The sequence below is a fragment of the Furipterus horrens genome, unplaced genomic scaffold (genome assembly GCF_987537825.1).
Source record: "Furipterus horrens unplaced genomic scaffold, mFurHor1.1.pri manual_scaffold_6, whole genome shotgun sequence".
In the NCBI taxonomy this organism is placed as follows: Eukaryota; Metazoa; Chordata; class Mammalia; order Chiroptera; family Furipteridae; genus Furipterus; species Furipterus horrens.
Window position 1 is genome coordinate 166,708,937 of NW_028327176.1, and position 10,373 is coordinate 166,719,309.

Genomic DNA, 10,373 nt, shown 5'->3' on the forward strand with positions numbered 1-10,373 from the left:
GAGGAGCTTGAGACCTTCGCCCATTGTCCTCTACTAGATTACAAAGGGTCTTAATATCTGAGAGGGAAGGATAGTTATTTTTTATGAACCATGGGTACAGACTTGGGGTGGGGATTGCTGGGGGAGGGAGATACTGGGTGGAGGGGAGTAAAGGGGAGAAAATTGGAACTATTGTAATAATATAATCAATAAAATACATAAAAAAAAAAAAAAAGAAAAGCTCTCTCAAGATATTGTCATTGGTGAATGTGGCAAAGTTTGATCCTTTCAGGAGTGCAGGTCATGTGCCAGGCTCTATAGGTCTGCTTTGGGGACCTCCTTTATGGCAGCCTCTTGCAGTCAGACTAAATCAGCAGTTTTAATGTGTGATGGCTTGTCTGTCTCTCAGGGCAACAGATTCAGAAATATTAAAACATTTTTCATGCTCTGCTTTCTCTCTGTCAGACGTATGTGCGTGTGCCTGTGAGTGTGTGCGCACACACATTTTTCTCATCCACTGAACTTCTTTTAAGGAAACGTGCCAAACACTGGGGCGCTTGGCGAAATGTTAAGTCCTAATAGATATTCAATGGCCTGGTGTAAACTTTCCATGAGGCTGTAGAGTTAAGGTGAGAGAAAAAAAAAACAAAACAAAAAAACAAAAAGAAAACCTCAGGAAGCTTAAAGTGATTTAGATGTGGGCAGTTGGGTCCTAAATTGAGACTGTTGATTTTGCTGTGATTAAAACTAATAAAACTGGACTGTAACTAGAGAGACTGTGTTAAGCGTACCCAACAAATGATAAGATTAATATCATAGATATTAACAGTTATCAAGATCCAGAAAAAACAGTAATATTTCTCAAGTTAGATTGTATTATATTAAAGTACTAAACAAAACACCCTGGCTGGTTTGGCTCAGTGGATTGAGCATCGGCCTGCGAGCTAAGTGTCGCTGGTTCGATCTTCCAGTCAGGGCACATCAGAGAAGGAAAACTCTGACTCCAAAAAACCTCCGCTGCCTTGCGGCATACCTCTTCAGGGGAAAGGCTAAGGGAGTAAACCCCGACAGAAAATCCGGAGCCGGAGTCCCTAAGGCGGTTTGACGTTGTAGTCAACACCGGCAACTCCTGCGGCGCACCTGAAGCCAAGCTGTATTGACTCCGTCTTTCCCTTGGACCCTTCAACTGCGAAGAGAGGGGGGGTTTGCTGCATGGGCAACAGCAGACTCTCCATATCACCCTGCCCAGGCTCTGTAGCTTCAGCTTCACTGGAGAGGACACTCCAGTGTCATCGCAAGATGTCGATTCAACACGGGAGGAGACAGATACCGTGTCACTCCCGAGTCGGACTGCACAGCCATTCTCGGCGGTGCAGATAGACTCTTAAGAAGCTACACCATCGTCTCTCGAGACGGACGGCTGCCGACAACGACGACTAAACAAAACAAACTTAAAAACCCTTTCTCTCCCACAAACATTTAGCAAGTCTAAGCAATGCCTTCATGGATATTATTATATAAACAGATGTTCAGAATCTTGAATGTGCTAAAATCAAATAGAAGTACAATTGGGGATATTCATTTTTATGAGATGTAGAACATACAAAATCCTAGAGGACAGAGAGTACATTAAGGAATCATAAGTTTTCGATCACCATGTACTCAAATATCCCCAAGCCCTTCATTTCTGTGTGTCGCATTTTTATGAACAGCTCTTATTGAGTGACCCAGCTGTAGACCGCCTTGCTCCACAGCATTCATGTGATAAATCCTCTTCTTTATTAAGTCAGTTTATCCTCCACTGCCCCAACACCAGTCTGCTGGATGTTCTGTCACCCAGCCATTCATTACCACTGAGCCCTGGAAAAGAGCCTCTGAAAAGGGAAAATTAAAAATCCCCAAGCTCCTAATTACAGGGCCCCTTCAGAGTCTTCCAGGCAGGCTAAATGCCTAGCCACCGCAAACATTTCCATTTCCAAGGTCTTTGAAAGCTGTTGCAATGGTCACTGTCAGTCCCAAGCATGCTGGGCTCCCACTGATATTGAGCACCCCATGGAGCAGTAATAGGATGCAGATATCACAGTCAGGGACTTGGGTAGCTCCTATCACTTCCAAGTGTCATCTCTGGCTGCCTCTCCAGTGAGATAAAATTTTAGTATCTCAAAAATGTACCAAGCATTAAATGAGGCAAACAACAGGCTGAGATAACCTCTTGAGTTGCAATCTCTTACTGGCCTCCCCTTATGAGTTACTATAGATCAGATCATTCAGCGGGACAGCTGGTATTTGGCACAAACTCTGCAAAAAAGGATGAATCTTGGGTTTACAACTTTATCCCTGCGAACATTCAGGGGAAAACATCGATAATATGTAAACGTTAAACAGGTCTCCAGGATTTTAATCATGTAGGTAATTCTGGGGTATAAGCATACCAATCACATTCCTTCAGAATGCCCTGGAAAACTTGCCCTTGAGAGTGCATGCAGCCCAGCATCCCAGAAGGCTGATGCCGGCGAAAAGGCAGGCAGGGTGCTTCTCCCAGGCCGCGCCCAGAGGGGGTGCTCCGTTTGTATGTCACTGTGATCACTGCATGTTACACCCCTGTGCCTTCAACACGTCCTTGCCGTCTAAGTACTCTAGAAGTCAGGTCTTAGACAAAAAATAATCCCTTTTAGTTTGTAGCTCAGTACAACTGGAGCTGCTTCTGAAGCAGATGCGTGAAGGAAGCGGAGGGCCCCAAAGATCTGTTCTCTTCCCATTTCCTTTGCTCTTCATTCTAAATTCTCACAGGTGACCGAGCTTTTCTCGACTTTCAGACTTACTGAACCCTGAGTCTGTCCCATCCCTCTCAAAGCCCCCACTCTTTGCAATATAGCATATAGCCCAAGGGACCGCAAGGTCACCCTCATGAGATGAAGGCCAATGCTCTCTGGGTGGAGTCCTTTCACCAACTCAGAGGCTTGCTCCAAATTTACATTATACTTCTGAATAGGAAGACTTCTCATTCATTCATTCATTCATTCAACAAATATTTAAGCATCTCTTGTACCATAGACCAGGGATTGTCCTAGACAGTGGAACAGATTTCTCCTGGGGGGGGGGGGGGGTTGCAGGACTGAAAGAAAATACACTCAGTTCTTGGAAACCACCAAAGGCATCTGGCAAAATCATTGGAAGCTGGAGGAGAGATGTGGCAAATCTGCGTGCTTCTGGCTCTGGCCTCGTTACGTGTCTGGTCAAAGGGCTGTAAAAATGACCTGCCCTTTCTCCTGAAGTCTTGTCTCCGTGCTAGAGCGGAGGTAGGACCCTCTACACAGCTAAGGGGCTCCCCCAGCAATGGAATGAGCCTCCGGGTCCTGTGGTTCTTCTCCAATGGCTCTCACTGGAGTGTGTCCGGTCCTCTGCGCTACAGGTAACTAGTACCAGGGGAGTCAGTGCAGACGTGAAAGGAGCTAAAAAAAACCCTGTGCACCAGCCGCTTCATGTCCTGGGGGTCTCATCAGAAACTTATTGCTGGAAGAATACTAATGACTCCTAGCACTCTGTCACTAGTGGCCTGCCCATGAACCATCTGGAGGATGCTGAGAGAGGACTGCCCAGCTTACTCTGGACCAACACAGTCTTTGCTGCTGTCTGTTTTCATCCAGTGGAGACCAGGTCCCAAGCGCGGTGGGGTGAAGAAATTGGAGTCCTGGGGGCTCTCCCTTACTGACCCAACCAGGGTGGCAGTTGACAGGCAGGCTGTACTCTCTTACTGTCTCAAGAATTTACTATTCAAACCATCCATTGGTTATATTCCACGTGCCCTCCCATCCCAAATGGGATCTGTGCATTCTTTTTTGGGGAGCAATTCCTGATTACAAGTTTTCCAGCATTAGCAAATAACCTTGGACTAAGCATATTTTCACGTTTATGTAGATCTAGTCTTTTTAATTCCAATTTCTCCTTTCCTCTTAAGATAAAAACTCTAAGAACTTACAGCTTTTAAAAATATAGTTCTGTAGCCACTTTCCTAAGGGTAAGTAGTAATACCTAGTAATACCTTCTCTCCGGTTGGAGGACAAATGAGATCACTTGGCCCCAAACAAAATATCACCAATTTCTATCTCTATTTAGCAGCTCCCACTTAAAAACTGTAAACAGATGGTCTAATGTCATGTCATTAATCTTCCAACCAGGATTATGGCAAGTGTAATCATTCCTATTTTGTTCCTGTAAAGAAAGGGACATTGACAGATTAACTGGTGTGTTCAGAGAACCCCAGAGTCCTGTATTCTGAGATAGAAAATCAGTTTGCCTGGCTTACACGCACTAGTCCATCAGACAGGAGAGGCATTTTAAGATATGACGGAAAGCATACGGAGGTATTGTAATTATTCAACATTAATCCCTACACTGCCAGCCTCTGGAGGTAATGGTGCACGTAAATTTAATTGGTATGTAGAAAACATCAATTTTCTCACAAAGGAAGAAAATTCTCTAACATCCTGTACTATTCAATCTGTCAATCGCCTTGAGGAGTAGCTCTTGAGGTAGAGGTCTGAACCTTGAACTTTCCATTGCCAAACCCTCTTCAACCCTGCCGTGGGGACTTCACCCCTTGCAGGGTACAAGTTTTGATTGTCTTATTGCCCCAAATCCCGAGATTCTTAAATTTCTACTTTTAGTGCCACTCTTTGTCCCCAAAATACCATCATTCTGCTCTCAAAATTGCTCTAAAAAATAACCAACATTGCCAAAAATATTGTTTTTAAAAGTGCTATATTGAATGCCTTAAAGTTTTTGTATGGCATTAGGTCCGAAATAAGGTCAAGTAAGTGATCAGGTTCTGGCCTTCTGCAACTAACATTCTAAAACAGACAACTTAAGTATTGAAAATGCAGTGTGGCTAGATATCTTTCACTGAACTTCATATATAGATTTAGTAGTCAGCAATCATAGAAGTATTGGGAAAAATCAGAATAATTTAAGGATTAGCAAATTGTTAACAGCGCAGCCTATGAAATCAAAGTGTCCACTCAACCTCTTAAAACTTGTTCATCTGTAGAACAGAAATAGCAGGATGTAATTATAGGGTTGCTGTGGGGATTATGTGAGGTGACATATATGAGGTTCTTCACAGTGCCTGCTCTGAACAATTATCAGTCATTATTACCCCTGCTGCCTTATAAATTCCGAGAAGGGCTTGTGTCATTATAATAATAAGTGTTACTAAAGTTATTTTGCAATAATTAAGCAAATGTCCCAAAGTCACTCACCTAGACAATGGTAGAGTCAGGATTTGAACCCTGGCTAGCTGGCTCCAGAGCTGGCCCTCTCAGCCAATGCACTACCCTTGGAGTATTGAAATGGAGTAGGTGTTCAATAGATATCTGTTGAATGAAAGAATCCTTTGGCCCAGACAAATAAACTAACTACCAATATGAAAGGCAACTAGGGGGATGGGGTTGGGAAAAGAACTTACAGACACTGGCAACAGTGTGGCAACTGTGGGGGGCAGGCAAGGGACAGAGGTGGAAAAGGGTATGGAGGGATAAATGGTGATAGAAAATAAATAAATAATACGTTCATAAAAGGGCAACTAGGAGAATTTGAAATAAGAATTTTACAAAAGCTTTAAGAGGATTGATCAATCTCTTTCTATAACAAGAGTAATTATAATTACTGATGACAGTGATTCCTCAGGATAAAGACAAAGCCCTGAGTCAAAAAAAATCACATTTCTTCACTGGTGACCCAAAAGGAAAAATTTGGTTACTTGCAGAACTGTCCACCATAACAAACAGGGATTGCCAAAGTTACCTACCTACTCTCTCCTGTCTAATCTCTCTCCACGTTGCCCTTGTAGACCCACTGAAATAAATTTCTCTCTTGCCTTCTGCACTGTGCTTAGCACAAACTATTTACTGGATAGGTAACCCATGGTCAATTGATGAGTTACCTCTTGGTCTCTCCATTTTGTTCTCTACTCTTAAGAGTTCTCTTCTTTTGGTCTCATTATTCAGGTCAACCATTTTCAGCTCTACAATTCCTATCCTAGTTCATTCAAAGCACGGGTCATGCAGTTTAGCCTTTGGTAATTCAAAGTAAAAGGAAAGAAATTACTCGTGTTCCAATGAGCTTATATAATCTAAGCTATGGGCTATACCTTTGAATTAGCAATACTCTATGTAAAGACAGTGTAACTGAATGGTTGAGTGTGGGCTGTGGAGTCAGACTGTCAGGATAGAATCCTCGATCCATCAGTTTCTGAGATTTTAAGCAAACTGCTTCACCTTAATTTCTCTCTACCTCAGTTTGCTCATCTGTAAAGTAAGTATAACAATGGTGACTACAAAAAAAATGTCACCACAAGAATTAAGTAAGGTATGCGAGGGGCTTCACAGTGTCTGGCACATAATAACCACTCAACACGTATTAGCTATTAAACCTTGAGGCTCATGTAGCCTAGAGCCTGTCACCATCAATGCATGTGTACCCTCTCTGGACAAGATGACAAACAGTGAAGGCCTCGAAGAATCCGTGTCCTGGGCACCTGGCATGATAAGTGCATGGCAGGGAAAACTTGCTTAGATTTGACATGGGAGCCAAAAGGAACATTTTCAGGTTCAATTCTACAAACATGTCGTCGTCGTCGTCGTCGTCGTCAGCCTTCCGTCTCGAGAGACGATGGTGTAGCTTCTTAAGAGTCTATCTGCACCGCCGAGAATGGCTGTGCAGTCCGACTCGGGAGTGACACGGTATCTGTCTCCTCCCGTGTTGAATCGACATCTTGTGATGACGCTGGAGTGTCCTCTCCAGTGAAGCTGAAGCTACAGAGCCTGGGCAGGGTGATATGGAGGGTCTGCTGTTGCCCATGCAGCAGACCCCCCCTCTCTTCGCAGCTGAAGGGTCCAAGGGAAAGACGGAGTCAATACAGCTTGGTTTCAGGTGCGCCGCAGGAGTTGCCGGTGTTGACTACAACGTCAAACCGCCTTAGGGACTCCGGCTCCGGATTTTCTGTCGGGGTTTACTCCCTTAGCCTTTCCCCTGAAGAGGTATGCTGCAAGGCAGCGGAGGTTTTTTGGAGTCAGAGTTTTCCTTCTCTGATGTGCCCTGACTGGAAGATCGAACCAGCGACACTTAGCTCGCAGGCCGATGCTCAATCCACTGAGCCAAGCCAGCCAGGGCTCTAAATGGGATCAGTGCCCTTATAAAAAATAAAAGAGGCCCCCGAGAGCTCCCCTGTTTCGTCCACTGTGTGAGGACACAGTGAGAAGATGGCCATCTATGAACCAGGGAGCGGGCCTTCACCAGACAACCGACTCTGCTGGTTCACTTCCCAGCCTACTTGGGAAGTGATACAAACATGTATTATCTTCCATAAGACTACAAGCTTTTGGTCTCTGGCTTGAATAATTTGATTAGTTATAATTCTGAAAATAAAAATTTCAAGAGTAAAAAAGCAGGTTCACTTATGAGGATTCTTTAGTTTGTTTTGATATACCAGAAGATCTCAAGGAATACTTGTTGGGATCTCAAGAGACATCTCAGAGCTAAAGATCAAATCAGCTATTGCTGAGAGGTAACAGTTCAAACTACAGAACAGAGAACACAGAAAGATGGACATAATAAAAGGCAAAGGGAGGAAAATGATTGGAGCATGGGGGAGGCTCTTGTCAAATGCTGCAGAGGAAAAAAAAACACTGGGGACTGGAAAGCGCCACTAGATTTAGAATCATTAGAATATCATTGATAACCTTTTGATGTTTTAGTGAGAGTAGCTTTAACTGGTTACATTTTAAAAAGTTAAGTAATGTGTAGGTAGTAAAAATTAGGAACTTTCAGTTTTTAGTAAGATGCCAAAAGGTAAAGGAAGAATAATAATTTGACATGCCTAAAGACTACAAATGGTCAAACACATTTCTGTCCCTCAGGGGAAGACCAGGGACAGAAAACCTTTCTTACTCATTTCTATACCCTCAGCTGTGGCCTAGAGGCCTGCTTAATAAATGCTTATTGAATATGAGAATCTTACTAAGTTTAATCCACACAAATCTACTACATATAAAATATACTTAGCATGTAATAATTTTTACTACAATGGTAATTTGTCCACTCTACCCAGGACCATTCTTTAGAAATAAACATTTACATTTTTTTGGAAATGGTTGAGGAATAAGGAGAGTTCTGCATTAGGACTTGCTCAGAAGACCGAGACTTCTGTAACCTGCTAGGGCCACTAGTGTAGAAATGCTGGACAATAACCACTATGACTCTCAGCTGTTTGCAAAGTATTAACTGATATTCTTCCTTTCAGTCAAAGAAGAACTGTCCCAGACTCCTGATCACCAACACTATCGCAAGGCAGGCTCTTCCCTGTACGAGCGAATGAAACAAACGTGACCCTTGGGGACCGACTGATCAATGGCTGAAGTGCACTGAACTTCTGCTGACAGAGTAATAGTCAACCACTTAGCTTGCAAAGATTGATAAACTAGAGCCACAGCAAGATGCTTGTTCTGAACCATATCGAAAAGTGGCAACTATTATCCAAGAAGACTTCTTTGAGACTCAGCTTTAATAGCAATTCTTCAGAGTACCAAGATTATGAGATTTTCTTGGATGTGCTCTATGGACTGGACACATTGTAACTTTCTTTTATAGGACTAGGTCTACTCTGAAGGACATATTTTAAAAATAAAATCCCTAAGCATGAGTGTTACATAATCCTGTGGAAGCCCACATTATTTTAGAGGTAAAGAAACTCTGGTAGAAATCAATCAGATAGCGGAAGACCAATGCCCCGGAGCTCCGGGATTTCCTATGGAGGATTCACACCTCCTCCTCTTGCACTTCCACAGCTCTTGACACTTTTTCAAGTATAATTCTGGCCTTGCCGTTGCTTCTCTTCTTTTCCCCATTGCTTTCACAATCACATTATCAAATCACAGAACAAGTGCAGTCTCCAACACTGGGTAGAGAACACCCACACACGCAGCTTTCAGCATGACGTGACTTGGAGATACTGGCAATTTGGTGTTGACAAAAGGAGAGCAGAATGTTCACCTAACTCATGAGAATAATTCAAGACTTTGCCTTTAAAATTAAAACATCAGGGAGCTATTTCTAAATGAGGAAAGAAGTCAACATTTCCCTAGCAGAATTCTCTTTCAATGAGAGCCCCAAATGGCCAACATAGAAAACTGAAATGTTTAATTCAAAGTGGTAGTTAAAATAGTGATGACTGTTGTGCTCTTGTTTTCTAGTTAACATAAACAAAATATGCTTAACACGCCCTGTCAGTCTGTTTAAATTCTAATATCTGTATATGAACTTTATAAAACATAATGAATTTGTTCACCTGTAAGAAATGCACCAATTTCTATAGTGACATATAATCATATGAAAGATCATATGGATGACAAAAAAAAAAAAAAAAAAAAAAAGGCAGGAATCCACCACCAATGTCAGATATTTCTGCTTCTTCCCCCTATTCTCAAATTCTTCATATGCATCCAATGAGCTATTGGTCTCTTATTAGCACTTCTTGAAAAATATGAAGATAGCCCTTTCACTGAAGACACTCACGTGTGTTTCAGTGCATTTGATTACAATGAAAATGTCTGCCAGGGTTCTCAGACTGGGGTAGTTTAGAGTAACAGTATTCACACCATATGGAAAGAACAGTATTCTTTCAGTGCTGGGAGAGATCTCTTTTTAGCCCCTGGTGGAAATCAGCTGATATAAAACTGCTCTTTGGAACAGAAGGTGTGAAAAGATGCATTGTATTTCCAGCTGCTGGCCAAGTCCGTGGTTCGGCCACCATCATTTGTTCATGTTCCTGAGACTGGCATTTTGGGAGCTTGACTTTTGGCTTCAGTGGATGCCGTTCTATCATCTCTGCCTTCCCAGCTATAGTAGAAACACATGAGCTCTCCACATTCATGTTTCCAGTGATAAGCATAACCAAGGAGCTGAAAGCAAGACCTTTTGTTGTAGTCGAGTAGAATGAGAGCAGGGAATTTCTGGTGAAATCATGACTAGATCCATGAATGTTTTTATATGTGGGCAGGAACAGAAATCTGTTAGTTTTCCGATGGAGCGACCAAGTCCAAGGGTTTCACTATAATCTGCTTGCTGGCACTGCTACTCAATTTGACGCTTCACAGAGCGCAGCCAACCGGCTGTCACTCTTCAACGCTCACAGTTCAGTTTAAAACTGACCTCCTTCCAGCTTGGACTGCTTTGGCTCTTCATCGTGGCTCCCACCTAGACCAGGCCAATAGTCTTCCTCCATTATTCTACGTTACCCCATCCAGGGGCCAAAAATGCTCTTACAGCCCTAAATGGTCCCATCTCAGCAGTTCCTGGTCTTATTTCTGTTCTTCTATCGGAAAGAATTCCCCAATTCT

The 10,373-nt window shown here is 42.9% G+C and overlaps 1 protein-coding gene across 1 annotated transcript in view; it reads left to right on the forward strand.

Annotated features, from left to right (window-relative positions):
• The window catches only part of SMLR1 (small leucine rich protein 1), a 31,663-nt gene extending 22,975 nt beyond the window's left edge, over positions 1–8,688 (forward strand). Inside the window, 1 exon segment of the mRNA XM_090280831.1 lies at positions 8,279–8,688. Coding sequence (XP_090136957.1) covers positions 8,279–8,364 — 86 coding nt within the window. The 3' untranslated portion in view covers positions 8,365–8,688.
• Positions 8,689–10,373: the final 1,685 nt, after the last annotated feature.